Raw genomic sequence first — 20,312 nt, forward strand, 5'->3', positions numbered from 1 at the left:
CCTGTACAGAGAAGCCTGCTGACATCGTAACAAGTCATTTCTCCTCCTTGAGGTGACTTGCCTTTTTTCTGCCTTCCTGTCTGCAAGAACGTTTCTTTTCAAAGTCTAATAACAAAACTAGTAGTCAGCTCAGAACTGACCATGTACAACTTTCAATTATTTTTTTCCTGGAACACAATGAACCTCTAAAGGAGATACATTTAGTTTATTTCAGAAAAGTTTTATTATTTATTCAAATACATTTTCTGGCCAAGTTTTTTTCTTTGGGGTGCGCTCTTTTACATTACTGACATCAATTATCTTTGTGCAGGACCATGCTTATGATGACTTAAATTGCTTCCATCTTTGTGTTTCTCTCCTGCTTTTTCTAGAATTATCTAAAGCTTTTCCCCTTACATCAATAATTTGATTTTTAGGCCATTAAGTTCCTTGCTGTTTCAGTTTTATTAGTTTTGGAACAACATTGTTTTGTTCCCTAAGTTCTATATTTCCCATGTCATCTCATTTTATTGCCTCATATTATGTGTGACAGTGTGTGTGTGTGTGTGAGCGCGCGCGCACGCATGCGCTAATTGCTCAGTTGCTCCAACTCTTTGTGACCCCATGGACTGCAGCCTGCCAGCTTCCTCTGTCCATGGGATTTCCCAGGCAAGAATACTTGAGTGGGTTGCTATTTCCTCTCCAGGGGGTCTTCCTGAACCAGGGCTCGAACCCCAAGTCTCCTGCATTGCAGGCGGATTCTTTACTGTCTGAGCCACCAGGGAAGCCCACTGTGGCTTTAAATAAATTTATTATCTTACTAAGTTTAAAGAAGCTTAAAAAACGCTTTTGTTTCTGAGGTAATAATTTCTTTGAGGCTGAACTTTTGGTCCTTCTCTTCACACTCTCTCTGCTTTTCTATTACCTGAGATCATGGGGAATCACCGTGGGTAGCGTTCAATGGAGAATATGATCCCAACAGTGTTTTTCTGAGCTGTGTTCATGCTTCTAAGATTTTGTTGGATCTCCTTTACCATTCTCCTTGTTCAAGGAATACGGTTAAGGAAATAGGAGCTAAAGTATGACAAAGGATATTCTCACGGTTGGATAGAGTCAGGTATGGTGAACTCCACCCTAACAGTGTGTTCAAAACCCTGCCTGGATTGAAGGTGAGTCTCTTTTTCTGATTGACTAAAAAAACACTTGAGTGTGAACAACTTCAGATCTCTCCTGGTTCTGGAGACCTGAGGACCACCTGTTTTCTAACAACTGAGGTCACACTGGTGTCAGAAAGTCAAGACATCAGAGGGAGGGGGCACCGTTTAGAAGACCTTTCAGCAGTTCAGGAAAGGGTTAAAATGCTACTCTGAACTCAGGCGGTGACAGTGGACCCCTGAGCTGATTCAAAGCAAGAAAGCCTGAGAAAGGTTTGCCCAGGGTTCTGCTGAGGCTCCCTGTCTCTCTGGAAGGACCAAGACGAAGCTTGTTTTGGGGGGGAGGGGCATGTGGCTGGGGTGGAAATCAACTCAATTCCCATCCCACCAAATCTCAAGCTCAATATCCACATGTAGAATTATAAATTACAGCTGCAGACCCAGGACGAGGCATGTTCAGCAGGGAAATGCTAAGGCTAATAATGGCAGAGCCACTTAACATAATATTAGACATCCATTTCAAGTAATTACAAAGATTGTACAGCAGTATGAAAATGATGATGGATTAAATAGACATGCGCATATTCTTTTTTTTCCCTAGAGAGAGTATGGGCTAGAGGCACAGATCTGGGAGTATGCAGTGACTGCTGTTTTTCATAAAAGTATAGAAATGAGAAGCCAGAGAGAATATACGGTAGAGAGGTCTGCCATCAGAAATTTGGGTAATCCTTGCATTTAAGGGTGGGCTAGAAATGACAGTGTTCTTGCCTGGAGAATCCCAGGGACGGTGGGGCCTGGTGGGCTGCCATCTATGGGGTCGTACAGAGTCGGACACGACTGAAGCGACTTAGCAGCAGCAGCAGCAGCAGAAATGACAAGAATAATATCAACAAAAATGACAGCGAATGCTAAAAAAAAAAAGACAAAATACAAAACATGGGACAGTGGAGGGCCCAGGAAGCCACGGTAACTTACATGCAGAGTAAGTACATCATGAGAAACGCTGGGCTGGAAGAAGCACAAGCTGGAATCAAGATTGCCGGGAGAAATATCAGTAACCTCAGATATGCAGATGACACCACCCTTATGGCAGAAAATGAAGAGGAACTAAAAAGCCTTTTGATGAAGTGGAAGAGGAGAGTGAAAAAGTTGGCTTAAAGCTCAACATTCAGAAAACTAAGATCATGGCATCTGGTCCCATCACTTCATGGGAAATAGATGGGGAAACAGTGGAAACAGTGTCAGACTTTATTTTTCTGGCCTCCAAAATCACTGCAGATGGTGATTACAGCCATGAAATTAAAAGACACTCCTTGGAAGGAAAGTTATGACCAACCTAGATAGCATATTCAAAAGCAGAGACATTACTTTGCCAACAAAGGTCCGTCTAGTCAAGGCTATGGTTTTTCCAGTAGTTATGTATGGATGTGAGAGTTGGACTGTAAAGAAAGCTGAGTGCCGAAGAATTGATGCTTTTGAACTGTGGTGTTGGAGAAGACTCTTGAGAGTCCCTTGGACTGCAAGGAGATCCAACCAGTCCATTCTAAAGGAGATCAGTCCTGGGTGTTCTTTGGAAGGAATGATGCTAAAGCTGAAACTCCAATACTTTGGCCACCTCATGCAAAGAGTTGACTCATTGGAAAAGACTCTGATGCTGGGAGGGATTGGGGGCAGGAGGAGAAGGGGACGGCAGAGGATGAGATGGCTGGATGGCATCACCGACTCAATGGACGTGAGTTTGAGTGAACTCCGGGAGTTGGTGATGGACAGGGAGGCCTGGTGTGCTGTGATTCATGGGGTTGCAAAGAGTCTGACACGACTGAGCGACTGAACTGAAAGAAAAAGATGTGAGCAACAGTGTTAAGTATCACATTCAGATAAACAGGATGAGACATGAAGCTGCTAGCTGTGGGGGTCACTGGGATTTCATTCTGTCAATAACCTGAGTGGGCAGGGAAACAGATTCTCTCCTAGAGACTTCAGAAAGAAACAGGGCTCGGCTGATACCTTGACTGAAGCCGGTGAGACCATGTGGGGCTTCTGACCTACAGAACTATAGGATTAAGTATTTCTTGAGCTGTAATTTATTAGACAGCAATAGAAAATGAACACAGGTAGCCACTGGGCACATGTGACTATTTAAACTTAAAAATAGTCTGTTGCTCAGAAAAGGAGTTTGTATGTTCTCTGACCGCAACAAAATTAAATGAGAAATCAACAGCAGAAAGACATCTGGAAAATCCCCAAATATTTGGAAATTGAATAACATATTTCTAAATAGCGTAGGGGTTAAAGAGGAAGTCATAGGGGAATTAGAAAAATCCAAACAAATCTTCAGAGCACTAGGAAAACACGATAAGGAATATTTACCATGCCAATGATAGACAACACTCAAATCAAACACTAGAGAAATCTCTAAAGGTGGGGTCAACAAAAAGATTCTTGTAATAATCACTATGATTTTTAATCATTTCTCCAGATCTAGCCAATACAATAACAGAATTTTTAAAAATGAGATACAAATGATGGTAAGGAAGAAAACAGCATTATTTGCACATAACAAAGGTTTCCTAGAGTACCTAGGAGAAATAGCTGAAACTCTACCACATCTAATAAGAGTTTCAGGAAGTCAGCTGTCTACCCAAAACATACATGTATCTTTCACTCATACCAAAAACAGTTAGAAAATATAATGAAAAAAAATTCTATGTATAACAGCAATAAAAATAGAAAAATGCCTAGAAATACATTTTGCACAAAATATTCAAAACCTACAGAAAATTTAAAAGTTTTCTGATATGAAGGTGTTTACAAAATGAAGAAACATACATGTTCCTGGAAATAATCAATACTTTGAAGATATCAATTCTTTTCAAATTTATAAACTTTATACAATTTCAAACAATGTTTAAAACTTGCTTTTTAAAAAAATATGACATGATCCTTGTGTGACCGAGGTCCAGCTTCAATGAACCGGCTAGAAGCTGCCCGTTGTGAAACTTAGGGTTAGTTAATACCTCACCATACTTATTTATTCCACTATAAGCTGTCTAAATTTGATGAAATTTGCTTTTTCAGCTGTTCTACAAAATTATTTAGGTAAATGTGGCATGTTGATTTTTTAATGTGTTTATCTAACTGTAGTGACATTTTCTACAATGTGTTTTATCCATTCCATAAATAATAACCACATTGGGAATAAAAAAAATATGACATGACTCTATTCCTCACTTAGGAGAATAATATTCTAAATGAGATAATAAAATTCTGAAAAAGAATTATGTAAAGACATCTACATGGACAGAGATCAAATAGTATTTTCTCAAAATGAGATTAATGGTTAAACGAGAATCCGTAGAAGGACTATATATGTATTTAGTATATGAAAATGTGGCATATTTCAAAATAATTGGACAGAAGTAATAAATTTGAGAAAATAAGGTCCAAAAGTTTCCACAAACTCATGAAACACGTGAGCCTACAGATTCTAGAATGCTCTAAGTCACAAGCAGGATAGAGACACAGAAGCCACACCCACGCACGTCACCGTGAAACTGCAGGAGTCCGGGACAAGGCCCGAAAGGACTGCCTTCAGACGAGTAATAATTAGACTCGCAAGCAGACATCTCGACAGGAACAATGGACTCAAGGAAATAAACTGCCAGACTCAAATGTTATGCTTCTGTACTTGGATTAAACGTGTTTTTTCAAGAATGAAAAAGAAATAGACATTTTCTAATAAATGAAACTTGAAATAATTTGTCACAACAGACCTGCATTAATGAAAAATGATGATTCTTCATGTAAAATAAAATTATCCCTCATGGGAAGCTAGAGATGTAAGACAAAGTAAGTCCCAAGTTGATTAATACATGTAAAAAGAAAGATGAGTAGCAGCTGTATACAAATAGTAAAGAATACATGTGGACTCAAATACACGATAATAATAGCATGTAAATCAAAAGCAGGGTAAATGGACACACTCAAAAGAGAGGAAGGTACTAATGCTATGAATGCAGAGCTGCGAAAGCTTAGAGTCAGTATCTAATGCAGCAGCAACCTCTGGGGCACCACCCTGCCTCATTATAGGCATATAGAGAGAAGAGCAGAGTGGTTCGTGTGGTATCAGTGAAGAATAAGTTTAGCTTCCTAACAGAAAATGGATTCAGAGGCCTTGATAATGTTCCTAAAGGGGGATATACACTGCAAATCAATCAGAACAGAGCAGCAATTCTGAACAGGACCTCAGCCCTGAAAAGAAAAGCAGGAATGGGATATAAGTGGAATTTGAAGTCAGTTCCTCCAAGTAAGACCAAGAATCATTTACTTAAGGGTTTAAACAGTGCAGGACACATTAACTTTTATTGTATAACAAATAGGCAATGGAATACATTTTTAGAAAACTGTTCAAGAGAAATAGAAAAATAATTATAGGGTGAAGAAGGGAATCTGAATTCACCATTAACAGGCTATGACACAGAAAAAAGGCAGGAAATAGAAAAAGAATACAGATTTTAACAGAAAAGGAAAATGTAATAGAATAAACACATACTAAATTTTATATACTACAAAATCTTGGATAAAATTTAAAAATTCATAAAGTTTAAAAAAATCAAAACATGATGGGATTTGAGTACAGAGCTGGCAAATCTTTGCCTGTCACTGGAGTTCCATATTTTTAAATTCATCACATACATGTATTATTCACATACAACTAACGTGTGGTTCAACCCCAAAGCAAGAAGTTAGCAAATTAAGAACCTAACAAATACCTGCTTATTTAGCAATAACTTAAAATATAGATCAAAATCTAGCAGGTAGAGATGAAATAAATACTCAAAGTATTTATGTCAGTAATCATACAAAGGCAAATAAATACTGTGGAACTTTTTTATATATAAAAAGAAAATTTTTAAGCAGTCAATATAATTTCAGAGAAATGATTTTGATTGCAAAAATAAAAAGTAAAACCAGAGATATATCAAATTGAAAAATTTTAAAGCAGAATAAGTAACAATTCTGTTTGAAAATTTTAATTAAATAAAAAATCAACCTAATCAATAATAAATGTTCTCAGAAATGAGAAAGGGAAGGATACAGCAACAATAAAAATTATTTAAACTTATGAGAGAAGGTTATACTCTATCTTAAAATATTTGGATACTTGTATAACATACAGAATATAAGAAGTTATAAATACAATCAACCCAAGAAGGCACAAACTTGAACAGGTCTCTAATTAGCAAAGAAAATAACAGTACATCTCCTGAAGACATAGACATGCTCTTCTTCCCTCACAAACGCTTGACTTTCATATAGTAACGTTTCATATTAAATATAAGGAAACACTACCAATTAAGTCACAAAACAGATTTAATATTACAGGCCAGCCTGGGTGCTCAGAACAGCCAAATAAATATTTGCCCAGTGCCTACTATACACACCAGGAACCGCAGGAGGTGCCAGTGTATGATCTTAGGCAAAAGGGAACCGGAGGCTCATCCGTGTGGCAGGGGTGAGGCAAAGAGCTTAACGGGCTGAGATCTCGTCGGCTGTTAGGAGCTGTCTTCACACTGAAGAGACACAGGTAGCTGTGGAAGGGTTCTGTTACCAGTTACTAAGTGGGTCACTCGGTGCTATGTGGTGGGCTTCCGGAAAGGAGCCCACATAGGGGCCTCCGCGTTCTGGTGCAGAGCCGCACTCCCAACGCCATCTGCCAAAGCACGTCCTCACTCACTGAACATCCAGCTAGGCGCATATGGTACTATATACGTTTGCTCTCGTTTAAGTTTTGCTCAGTCCCCTTCCGGCCTTTTCTCACTCACCCACAGAGTCTCATTTTCTTTTTCCAAATCTCTTCTTGAATGAAATAGCTACTACAGTATCCCAAGCTTGGTGGTTGGTGCAGAATTCTAAATCATCATCCTTAAAAATTGATATTCTTCGTACATATAGCACAGCCCAACAAAACACATCTGAATAGTGAGACAGGAGTAGAAGAATGCTCTGTTTCAGTGAAATTGTCCTCTATTGCTTGCTTCCAATTTTTAAAAAATTTATTTTCTAAAATTCCTCGCAGCTGTTCACCTATTTCCAATTGACTCTGCCTCCCCCTTGCATTTATTTTCTGCTCCTTCTTCCCCAGAATTGTATCCTTCACTTCCATGTGACATAGGTATTGCCTTCTCTCATCTGAGTAAGCATGAGAAAAAGAACAAGTCCCCGTGTAGGCAACAAACGTCTGAGCCTGCCTCTTTTTTTTTCGTTCTTTTGCCCCATACATAGGTCACAGAAGCAAGGCTGGGGAAAAGCTTAAATAAGTCAACCACAGCACAGTACACATTATCCTTTTAAGTCACCCTACAACAGGACTCATATAAAAAAAGTAATATTGAAGAGGCATATCCATGAGGTCAATTATCCCAAAAGCAAAGATGGTAAATTAAACATAATCTGGGTCCTCCCCCCTTTATCATTCTTAAATGAATCCCCAAGTGAACCAACAGAATGAGACCCATTCCTTTGTTTTCCACCATCCTCGGGGATGCTGTCTTCAAAGCAGCTCACATCCACATCTCATAATCTGAGCTGTTTTAAATCTCTCTTGTCAAAAAACGAAACAGTGGACATAAACACAGACTTCAGAGAACCTTAAACAAATGTGTTTTGAACATTTTAATCTCCCTGAAATCCTGGTGCATCTTCTAATCACTTATAAAAGCACCCTGTCCTCCTTTATCTGTCAGTCAAATTTTCCCTTCCTAAATGGTATGAGATCACTGTGTACCTTATAATCCTTAACATTTTGAAGTCAATGGAAAGGCTATAAAAGTGTGAAAGAATGCAAGCCTTTCAATGAGTCCTATAAAAGTAACATCTTGTTAGCTATTTTAGCTTCCAATTTAATAAATGATTACTCAATAGAGAGTAATCAATAACACTGTTAAGAAATATATTGAGAGTTTTGCCTCTCATAATTTACAGGAAGCAAGTTTCTTGCATTTCAACACCATGAACAGAATATTTGCTTATTTTACTAAAAGATGGTTTGTTTATCATTATGCAAATCATCTCTTATAAAACTGGCATAGTCTAGTTGTGAAGCAATGACCTCTTGGGATTTAGTATTTTTAAATCTCAAGATATTGGCAGGATTGACACATGATACTTTAACTCATATACATGGCACAAATAATTAAAATAATACTAATTTTCTGGCAATCTGAGCCATTAGCATTGTCTATGACACTAACAGAACACTTCAGGAGATCTGCATATTTAAATCTGAAATTCCAAGTAAGATAATATTAAAAGAAAAAAGAGATGACTTTCTTTTCTAAAAAATAGAAAAGCTGTAGCTGTTTTCCCAAGGGAAATTTGTTAGGCACTGCTGCCAGTCTACATAAAACCTCATGAATTTTGATTCCACCAATTCAGATTTTATGACAATTTGCACAAGAGCTGGGTTAAAGCTCATAGGTTCCTTTAAGGTACAGACTTTTTCTTCTTTCCGCTTTCTAGGGCGAAAAAGAATGGGTGATGCATTAATAAAAAAAATTGCTGAAGAAAAAAATGAATTAATAACAACTTTATAAGAAAAATATGATAAACTTTTTTGAGCATTTAATATTAAGAAAGTAGAATTTATAAACATTTCAATTAAAAATAAACATCCACTAATGCTCATTTAATTACATTATTTCCTGGTAATTAATTTATAAACTAGCTAGCATTACTAATACTGAAATAATTAAACTGCATTCCTTTAAAAAAATTCTCTAGTTCAGACATCTCACTAACATATTACACTAGCCTTCCCACTGGCTGTATCAGTGTGAGCTTTCATTCTGTAAAGTGCTAATACCTTTCCAAGTTTATAACATTGTAAGCAACCCAACCAAGTTTTGTTTTATTGCACAAATTTTCTCCCAGACTGTTTTAAAACATTTTAATTTTATCTTGCAGTAACATTATTCATTTCAATTTAAGAAAAATCAGTCCAACTTTTCCATTATGCCACCTAAAGTTTAGTCTTAACTTAGGAAGGACTTCATCACCCCTAATTATGGGAACATGCTCTCATATTTCCTTAAGTATACTTAGCAAAATTCTTAAGGAAGAAAATTATCACTGGCGTAAAGGTATAACCTTATTAACATAAAATACTATTCCAAATCAAACTTCATTTCTATCTTTTTCAATATCACATTCAGTATTTAAAAAAGAAAAATATAATGGGAGTTATTTTTCAGTCCTTGAAAACTTATTCATGTTATAAGGAGTTTCAAAAAATTGAGGAAAGTAGGTGAGCAAATGCTAGCTTTCGTATTGACCCGCTAATCGGAGTTCACAATCTAGGTGTCTGCTCACTAGAGTGTCACGTTCACTTCTGAATTACTCAGTCTAGTTTTACATAGGAACCTAACTTCCCTCAAGCTTCCCCAGATAACAAGAGGGTAATTCCAGGCAGTATATTATGCCTATGTTAACAGAAATTCTGCTTGTCAAGTGACTCTTTGGAGCAAGTCTGAGTATCACAGGGTTATTTCAGCAGGATAAGTTGCTTACTGTATTTCTTAAGCCATAAATGACGTATATGCTTAGGACTCTTTATTCTCATATACATGATAAAACAAAACACTTTCTGGTGACTAGAGTATATAATTTCAGAGTGATAGCTGCTAAAAGGAAAACTACAGATATTATGGTGGTGATTTTAGGATTTTGTTGTTTGAGACATAATAATATGAAAAATCTCAATGCAAGCTGACCTGAAGTCTCCACCCTTTTCTATACCCATTGTTGGACTCCTACTTTTTCCTGAATCATTACAATATTTTTTTGAAAAGGCGATCTCTTCACTCAAAGGATTAATTTAGAACAGAAGTAACTACTATAGATTCAGCTGTCATTAGAACACAGCTCTCGTCCAGTTACAACACAGAATAACAGTAGAATAGCACAGACGTGCTTGCCCCTTAGGAAAACAGCTATGACAAATCTAGACAGTGTATTAAAAAGCAGAGAAAGTACTTTGCCTACAAAAGTCCGTATAGTCAAAGCTATGGTATTTCCAGTAGTCATGCCTGGATGTGAGAGTTGGACCACAAAGAAGGCTGAGTGCTGAAGAATTGATGCTTTTGAACTGTGGTGTTGGAGAAGACTCTTCAGAGTCCCTTGAACTGCAAGGAGATCAAGTCAGTCAATCCTAAAGGAGATAAGCCCTGAATATTCATTGGAAGGACTGATGCTGAAACTGAAGCTCCAATACTTTGGCCACCTGATGTGAAGAGCCAATGCATTAGAAAAGACCTTGATACTGGGAAAGATAGAAAGCAGGAGGAGAAAGGGACAACAGAGGATGAGATGGTTGGATGGCATCACCAGCTCAATGGACATTACTTTGAGCAAGCTCTGGAAGATAGTGAAGGACAGGGAAGCCTGGCGTGCTGCAGTCCATGGGGGTCACAAAGAGTCGAACAAAACTGAGTGACTGAACAATTGTTATAGATTCAACTATCATGAGAACACAGCTCTCTTCCAGTTACAATGCAGAATAACACAAACTTGAAAATTCCTCATCCTATGTTACAGTCCCTGGGATACAGTTATTGAACAGCTTTTAACTTCAGCTTTCCCATCTTTGTAAAATGATGAATTTTTCTGTAAAATGCTGAATTCTTAAATTTCTAATATAAAATCTAGGAGCATTTTTATACACCATTCCCTGAAATTTTTGATTACACTGTATTCAGAAACAGAGAGCAAATTATTTTAGAAATACAAACTGATTTCAAAAAGCAATTAATGTAACAGTGCAATTAAGTCAGAAATCACTAACAAAAAATAAATAAATAAATAAAACCTGAAACCATCCCTAAGGGAAAAAAATTCAAATTCTATTGAGGGAGTCAAAGAAGAAACCAGCACAAAAATTAACGGAAGTAGCAAATATGAAACTACGTTTAATGTAACCAAAGCAATGTTTATAAGGAAATTAATAACTTCCAGTGATTTTAATAGAAAAGAATAAAGACTTAAAAATAAGCACAGTTACCAACTTAAGAAAGAGGAGAGTGAAAAAGTTGGCTTAAAGCTCAACATTCAGAAAACAAAGATCATGGCATCCGGTCCCACCACTTCATGGGAAATAGATGGGGAAACAGTGGAAACAGTGTCAGACTTTACTTTTTTGGGCTCCAAAATCACTGCAGATGGTGACTGCAGCCATGAAATTAAAAGACGCTTACTCCTTGGAAGGAAAGTTATGACCAACCTAGATAGCATATTCAAAAGCAGAGACATTACTTTGCCAACAAAGGTCCGTCTAGTCAAGGCTATGGTTTTTCCAGTAGTCATTATGGATGTGAGAGTTGGACTGTGAAGAAAGCTGAGCACCGAAGAATTGATGCTTTTGAACTGTGGTGTTGGAGAAGACTCTTGAGAGTCCCTTGGACTGCAAGGAGATCCAACCAGTCCATTCTAAAGGAGATCAGTCCTGGGTGTTGTTTGGAAGGACTGATGCTAGAGCTGAAACTCCAGTACTTTGGCCACCTCATGCGAAGAGTTGACTCATTGGAAAAGACCCTGATGCTGGGAGGGATTGGGGGCAGGAGGAGAAGGGGATGGCAGAGGATGAGATGGCTGGATGGCATCACCGACTCGGTGGACATGAGTTTGAGTGACCTCCGGGAGATGGTGATGGACAGGGAGGCCTGGCATTCTGCAGTCCATGGGGACGCAAAGAGTCGGACACGACTGAGCGACTGAACTGAACTGAACTGAACTGACCAACTTAAGAAACTGGATAACAGAGTAAGCCCAAAGAAGAAGAAAAGATAATGCAGAGCAAAATGTAATGAAACAGGAAAGTATTATACAAGATGATATCAAGAAACTGAGAAGTTACAGTAAAAGGGGAGTGGAACAGAGAAACCTTTGGCAAGACTAATCAACACAGAGAGAAAAGGCATAAGTGAACAGTGAGAAAATTGAGACACAACTACAGATCCCACAGCAATGAGAGAAAGAATACTATGAATGACTTTTTGCCAATATACTTAAATGTCTAACAAAATGGATAAATTATAAGAAAAATACCTGACTGAAGAGAAAAAAAGAAAGCTGGAGTAATTATGGCAAAACCAATACAATATTGTAAAGTCAAAAAATAAAATACAATAAAAAAAAAAAGAAAGCTGGAGTAATTATGGCAAAACCAATACAATATTGTAAAGTCAAAAAATAAAATAAAATAAATAAAAAATCAAAAAAAAAAAAAAGAAAGAAAGAAAGCTGGAGTAATTTTATTAAATACATTGACAATTAATCTCTGACAAAGGAGGCAAGAATATACACTGGGGAAAAAAGTTTCTTCAATAAGTGGTGCTGAGAAAACTTGACAGCTACATGTAAAAGTGAAATTAAAACATTCCCTAATACTATACACAAAAATAAACTCCAAATGGATTAAAAACCTAAATGTAAGACTGGATACTACAAAACTCCTAGAAGAAAAGAAGCAAAATATGTTTTTTCATAAATCACAGCAGTATTTTTTTGGGGGGGAGGTCCATCTCCTAAAGTAAAGGAAATAAAAGTAAAAATAAGCAAATGGGACCCAATTAAACTTGAAAGCTTTTGCACAGCAAAGTAAACCATCAGCAAAATGAAAAGACAACCTATTGAATGGGAAAAAATATATGCAAATGATGTGACCTATGAGGGACTAACCAACATATATAAACAGCTCATATAACTCAACAGCATATGAGCTATATATGAGCTCATATAACTCAACATCAAATAAAAAACCCCAAACAACCTAATTAAAAAATGAGGCAAAATAAGTTAATAGACATTTTTTCAAAGAGGAAATGCAGATGATGACACAAAGTTAAGACTTTCTACCAAGCAAATATTGGGATGAAATGGAGACTAGTATATAGGTTGATACAAAAGTACATATTAGCAATGTGCCAGTTCTTAAATTGGCTATTAGAATCAAAGATTACCATGCTATTGTCATGATGTTATAATAATATACATTATATATACTAGTATAAGTATTATGCATTAAACATATGTGATAATACATAATATTACACACATATATAAAATATATACACAGTAATATATGACACTGCATATATATGTAATAATACATATTACATATACTTACATCGCTCAGTCGTGCCCAACTCTTTGCGACCCCATGGACAGTAGCCTGCACCAGGCTCCTCCGTCCATGGGATTTTCTAGGCAAGAGTACTGGAGTGGGTTGCCATTTCCTTCTCCAGGGAATCTTCCCGACCCAGGGATCAAACCCAGGTCTCCCACATTGATAGACAGACACTTTACCGTCTGAGCCACCAGGAGACCTACTAATGTAAGTACTATGTATTAAACATATGTGATAATATATAATATTACACACATATATAAAATATATACACAATAATATATGACACTGCATATATATGTGATGATATATATTACATATACTTACAGGGATTATTTTATGGGTCAAATATTGTGTGATAAAAATTTAAAACAAAGTATTAAAATCAAAGTTTATTCATGCAACAGCACATAAAAGCTCTCCTAATTAACTGATAATTTATTTCTTCCCAGTTCACTTTATGCATATTCATCATTACATCTGTGACATTCACTATTTATTTTATTTAAATCTCACACAATGATTTTAGAAATAGTGTCAAGCACAATGGATATTAAAACCAAGTATATAGCACTATAAGGATGAAAATAAGGACATTATAGAGAATTGATGAATGCTGCTTTTTATATTTATCCCCAAATTGGTTAAAACCAAAATAAATAAAATTCAAGCCATCTGATTTTCATTCATAAACAGAGAGAAAGAATAAAAGAAATATGCTACCATAATTTAGTGCACTTCTTTATTCTATTGGTATATAATGAACAAAGTCAGTTTCTCTGTCATCATATTGTACTACACAGATTAATCTTTCCTTAAAATATTAGAAAACAGGAAAGATATCTTTTTAAAATATACCAATAAGCAAGGTTTGTTTTCTTTAAGAGCCTACCAGTATCCTAAATGCTTCTGAAGATAAATTAGTTACTTGTCCTACTGGTAAGAAAAAGAAGAGGGAGAAAGAACCTCCAATGGGTTAAGGACTATAGCCATCTTCAATTGACACAAAGCCTTAGAACAAAGTAGCAATTAAAGAAAAAAAGGCAGATGTAGAAAAAGTTAAACTTTCAGGGGGAAATCACCAAAAGTTGGGAAAAGTAGTGAAAAAACAATCTACTCTAGATGACCCATAAATCAATAAAAACAATAAATAACTCCAAATTTCTAAAGTATATTCTACAAAAGAAGAAAAGGATTTCCTTTCATCAAACAAGACAGTTCAACAAGCAAAGATCTGAGAAATCTCAAGGACCTTTGTTACTCGAAAAGTTCATCTCGTGTTGTTAAAGACAAACTGATATTATTCCTCAATTATATTTTGGAGCAAAACTACTTTATTTTTAATTTGCCCAGAATGCATATGTAAAAATGAAAGCTGAGTAGTAACACTGGCAGTGAGCTGCACAGAACAATGCTTGCTTGGTATTCATCCTGGGTCTTAAATAAATGTAGCCTGCCAAATGCAGCCCTAGATTACTTCAACCTCATTATCCCATTTCTTTTTCTAGAACCTCTGTTCCATTTCCTCTCTCCTATCAGACACTTGGTTCACTGTTTTTAAAGCTCTTGGCCACAGGGGTAGGAAAGAAGGAAAAGTAAGACAAGAACACATTTATATTGCTAACTGAAGCAGCTCTAAACCATTACTAGACATGGAAAAGACTGACCATGACAAAGTTTAAACTCTTAGGTTCTTACAGCCTGAATGTCTCAAGTGCTTTAGGATTTCAGCAGTGTGCGGAAGGGATCTTCAGCCAACCTTTCAAAGGGATGGCCTGGCTGCGGTGACTTCTCAACTCTTCTTAGATCATGTTTTGGCAAGAGTGCCACTGAAGGGTCGTGTTTGGTATGGGCTTTCCAGAAATCCAAGGTAAGTGGTGAGGGGAACAGATAAAGAGGGGAAATACTTTTAAGATGTCTGCACATCACAGTGGAACTGCTCAGACCAGCCCCAAACAGCCCTGGAGGCTGCACAGGCTGGGCCAAGGGACGGAGACCGTGGACAACCTGAAATTATTTCCACCAAAGGCATCCACTTAGGAACCGCTGCTGCTGCTGAGTCGCTGACTCTTTGCGACCCCATGGACTGTCAGGGTTCCTGTCCATGGGATTCTCCAGGCAAGAGTATTGGAGTGGGTTGCCATGCCCTCCTCCAGGGGATCTTCCCGACCCAGGGATCGAACCAGAGTCTCCTGCGTCTCCTGCATCGAAGACAGAGTCTTTACCACTGAGCCACAGGGAAAGCCCAGTTAGGAATCTACTTAGATTAAAAAAAAAAAAAGAACAAGACTTTCGATTGGAATCCTACACGGCTGAATTTTTCTGCCAAAATATCCTGCAGTAATAAGAAGATAGAACAAGCACAAAGCAAAAATAAATCATGAAATCTAAATGCCATAAAGAGAATCTTACATCCTTTTCATCAGTTTTACCCATTAACATTAGAGCATGTTCGAACTCTATCCACCTTCCTGTCTTCCTCCCATTCCACAGACGGTTCTACATCAAATGTCTTTTTTCAGATTAGCTTAGAAAATAATCAGTACGCTTTCTGTGATGAAAACCACTTTTTGCTTGTAAGCTTTTTATTCCTTATACAAAATTTACCCATGAAAACTAAGTAAAGAACAAAGATCCAGATAAATAAGTTAATCAACTTCCTCTGCCCCTTCTCTCACCACTGCAACAAATCATCACAGTCAACTGAAATAACTAATGTTTTTTTAAAAAGCTGCATAACATCCCAAAATATGAAGGTACTACAACTGGGGCAACTATCCCTACACTGACTAGCACTTGGGTTATTTGGTTGTCTTAGGCTTTTGTCACATCAAAAAAAAAAAAAAATTCTCTGCCACTGGAGCACACATAAGCATGCATATACGTGAACACAGCCACCAGTACGCATTATCGTGGCCCTATTTATAGCTATGTGACAGTCTCCCAAATAGGACTTTCAGAAGATCTGCAACAAGCTGTCATACTCCCCGCAGCAAAACAGTTAACATCTGGGAAACGGTCACAGAACATGCTATGCACTTAAACATTTCATAAAGCAAAGGCCATCAACTTTTAGGTATCAATCTTACATTGATTCATTTAGAAAGGCAGCAATAATAAGGTATTTATACAGGAATCTCTGCAAGAATAAAGCCTATACTGGGGTTGATTTTAACTTACCTTTTTTTGACACTTCTGCCCCATTTAGTTCTTTTTGTGCTTCTTCAATTTTGTCTAAGAAAAACAAAAAAAGTATAAATTAATTCACCATACACAAATAAGAAGACAGCAAAACAAATATATTACTTATAAGTGGTACCTGACACATAGTAATAAATATTTGTTGAATGAATTATTTATGAAACAAATACGTGTAAGCTGTTAAATAATAGTCCTTTTAAAATTATAATTTTAATTAAGTCTTAGTCACAAGGGCTACTTCCAATTGTTTTCACAATGCAAATAATTAGTGCGTTTTAAATACTGAATCATAATTTTAAAATGTTTAGCTGCCTATTCAAAACACATAAAAATAATTCTTTTTTTTTTAACGAAGACATACAAATTTCACTGATGAGTTTCAACAAATGCCAACTGGCTTAGAAATAAGTCTAAGCTGAGTTCATAGACGGCCTAAGACCTAAGTCAAATGTGGAAGAAATAAAAGGATGAACAATAAATGAGGGGCTGAAAAGCAGCAACATGATACTTTTGCCAACAGTTGGTTACAGAATAACCACCCATGAAGTGTGAGGGTGGAATACTGAAGAGGTTCTAAATAAAAACTAAGGTCCTCCCTGGTGGCTCTGCAGGAAAGAATCCACCTGCAATGCAGGAGACTCAGGTTCGATCCCAGGGTTGAGAAGATCCCCTGGAGGAGGGCATGGCAACCCACTCTAGTCATCCTGCCTAGAGAATCCCATGGACAGAGGAGCCTGGCAGGTTATAGTCCATGGGGTCACAAAAGGGTCAGACACGACTGAGCAACTAAAAAACAGCAACAAATATACAGCATTTCTGCAATCATCATTTTTAGATGAGCACAGTTCTGAAAGAAGCAATAACTAACAAAGAGTTGGGGCGGCTGCCTTCCAGAGCTGCAGCTCTCCCATCTGAGCTTTGAGCACAACTGGATTTGGTAAGGAAGCGCATGTTCTACGTTGGTAACAATTAATTTATATTTTTATAAGGATATACATATTTGATGATTGACAGAAACCAATTCTAAGTTTAATACAGTGGTCTAAATACTGACTGTAACAGCAAAAGTTAACACAATTCCTAGGTACTATTCTGTACTGAAATGGATACCGTAACCATAATGATGTAACATTTCAGCTAGTCCATTGGAGTACAGTTTAAATGCTTTCAAAATATTGGTATGTCAGCCATTCATACCTCCCAGTATCCACTATCAGCTCCCAAAATGGTCACCGATACTAAACACCATCGCTGGCCACGGAAGATGGCATCCTCTCCTCCACAGGCCCTTCCGTCTCTGGTGCAACCTGCCTCTTCCCCCATCAGCCTTGCCGGAAAAGCCAGAAACTCAAAGAACCTTCCATTCACTGAGCAAACTTCTTTCAATTGCGTATTGATCCATCCAGCCTGCCTTATCAAGGCAGACGGGGAGCATGAGAATGAAGGAAACAAGCCACGGTTTATCACAAGTACATCTTCATCCCCACAGCAACGTCCTATTTGCTCCCTGCTAATTAGCAGATCCAGAGTAAGAGTTGAGGGGAGAAGAGACAGTCTTTGGAAAAAATACCAGTTTTTCCCTCATTTGCAAGCTTTTAGTTATTTCTCATGAAATGATGAGTAAAATGAAACAGTAATGGGAAAAAAAAGCCCTTAATAAATGCAGAAAGTAGATTCTGTATTTAGCAGTACTTTTACTCCAAAAGAATTCCAAATGTATGACTGAAATTTATATTAATATACATGACAAAAGCACAAGGCCCACTTTTTCAAAAATAAATAATACTGAGTATATTGGAGAGTACATTGGAGATATTAAAAATGTAAATAAGTATTAAATACACAGTCTTTGAGAAACATAAAAATGAAAAGCACTATTATTTCCATGCCAGCAGTTTGTCTAAACTTAAGAACCATAAATAATATGTATGTATATATTGTATTGATATATATTCATGGCAGTAATGACTATGTGTAAGAGTTTGTGCATACATAATTTGGTATTATATAATAAAACAACTCTTTATTAATAGGATTAACTGGGGCTCCAGGCAGCAAAAGCTCATGATTTAACACATATTTAAAGAACAGTTTCTGTTTAGTATATTGAAGTTTGGCCACCTTCTATTTGTACATGACAAATTCTTGCAAAAATGACTTCAATTTACATCAGTAGAATTGGGGTATCTACTGTGTTAGGTATAGGCATTTACTTAAATGCCTTTACCTGGAACTCTAATTCAATAGGTAATTACAGTCTTAAATGACAGAGTTTATAACAGTCATTATGAGCTCTTGCCTCACTTTTTAGAAAAAGTCCTGTTTATATTTAATCTCTGTTTTATGATTCTCCTGGTAAAATATGATGTTTTAAAGACACTCTCCAAAGCTACAGAGAAAGTACTCATTTATTATATGCTCTTAATTGGTCCAGATAAGGTAATTTACTAGTGTTTAAAAGCAACATTTATCATTTTTTTCACTATGACCCAGAGTAAGGAATGTATTTTTACATTCCAACCAATTACACATGTGTGTGTATATATATTACATGTATACATAATTCAGAAACCAACTTACCCATACACTAATTTCTGTCCTTTCTTATTAAAAATGAAAAAATGCTGCCTTGCCCAGACGCATTGGTTCACAGCCCCATGCTGGACAGCAAACCCATGGCTTGAACCCACAGACAGAAAATAGTTCTCAGCCAAGGGCTGCGCCTCCCAGCCAGGACACCTCTCGTCATAAGCCTTGATGAGCAGGGGGGTACGTGTTGTTTAGAACAGGATCTCAGGTTCTTAGACACCTTCCATCATGCCCTCCCCAAGGTCACTGTTATCCGAGCTCATAATTTCATAAAAACTACACATTCAGAAATAAATAGTAGTTTCTCAGCTGCTTCAAAATAAAAACAGATATATGTGCAAAATGGACATTCACACCATGTTGTTGCTGCTGCTGCTGCTAAGTTGCTTCAGTCGTGTCCAACTCTGTGCGACCCCAGAGACGGCAGCCCACCAGGCTCCCCCAACCCTGGGATTTTCCAGGCAAGAACACTGGAGTGGGTTGCCATTTCCTTCTCCAATGCATGAAAGTGAAAAGTCAAAGTGAAGTCACTCAGTCGTATCCGACTGTTAGAGATCCCATGGACTGTAGCCCACCAGGCTCCTCCGTCCATGGGATTTTCTAGGCAAGAGTACTGGAGTGGGGTGCCATTGCCTTCTCCAACACCATGCTGTTAAATCTAAAATAAGTAACACATTCTTACTGTAATGAGTTCTTCCTGTATTTAAATTAAGATGTAACTGTAATTAATTCAACTTTTACTAAATATGCTTGGAGTTGTCACCTGGAAAAGGTTCTGGTAATACACGAATGGATCCATAATTGTCCCTAAGATCCAGAAGAACCCGTGGCCGAAAGAGTGACAGGCTTGGGGAGAGACTGCTGACAGCGTAGGTTAAAGTCTGGTTCTGCAACTATTAAAAATGTGCTCCTTTTGATAGTTTGTCTTCTCTGGTAAAGCAGAGAAACTATTTGTTAACAGTACAGGCTATAAACAAGTTTGTTTAATGCCTTGTATATTTTAAAGCTTTTGTTTGTGTAAGAAAACAATGCAAAACTATTTTATTTTCACCACAGGTAAATAACTGTAAATAAAGGAAAAAAAAAAAAGATCTATTTGTGAAACATAATCTGAAACCACTGAGCCAAAAAAAAAAAAAAAAATTCCTGGAGCCCTTAGGAAACCACCGTTCTTTTGGGGTTCTGGGAAGAAGATGGGATCATTAAAA

At 37.1% G+C, this 20,312-nt stretch overlaps 1 protein-coding gene across 11 annotated transcripts in view; it reads right to left on the reverse strand.

Annotated features, from left to right (window-relative positions):
* HIVEP1 (HIVEP zinc finger 1) overlaps positions 1-20,312 on the reverse strand; it is a 136,765-nt gene that overhangs the window by 40,111 nt on the left and 76,342 nt on the right. For 10 of the 11 annotated variants that reach the window (XM_086370292.1, XM_086370295.1, XM_086370289.1 and 7 more), the window contains one exon: positions 16,495-16,548. In XM_086370292.1, coding sequence (XP_086226418.1) covers positions 16,495-16,548 — 54 coding nt within the window. Of the gene's footprint in view, positions 1-6,958; positions 7,109-16,494; positions 16,549-20,312 lie in introns of all 11 variants that reach the window. The other variant, XM_086370296.1, reaches the window with a different exon arrangement.

Source organism: Bos grunniens, chromosome 23 (assembly GCF_055505025.1).
Source record: "Bos grunniens cultivar Pamir isolate PY7600 chromosome 23, Bosgru_T2T1.0, whole genome shotgun sequence".
Taxonomy (NCBI): Eukaryota; Metazoa; Chordata; class Mammalia; order Artiodactyla; family Bovidae; genus Bos; species Bos grunniens.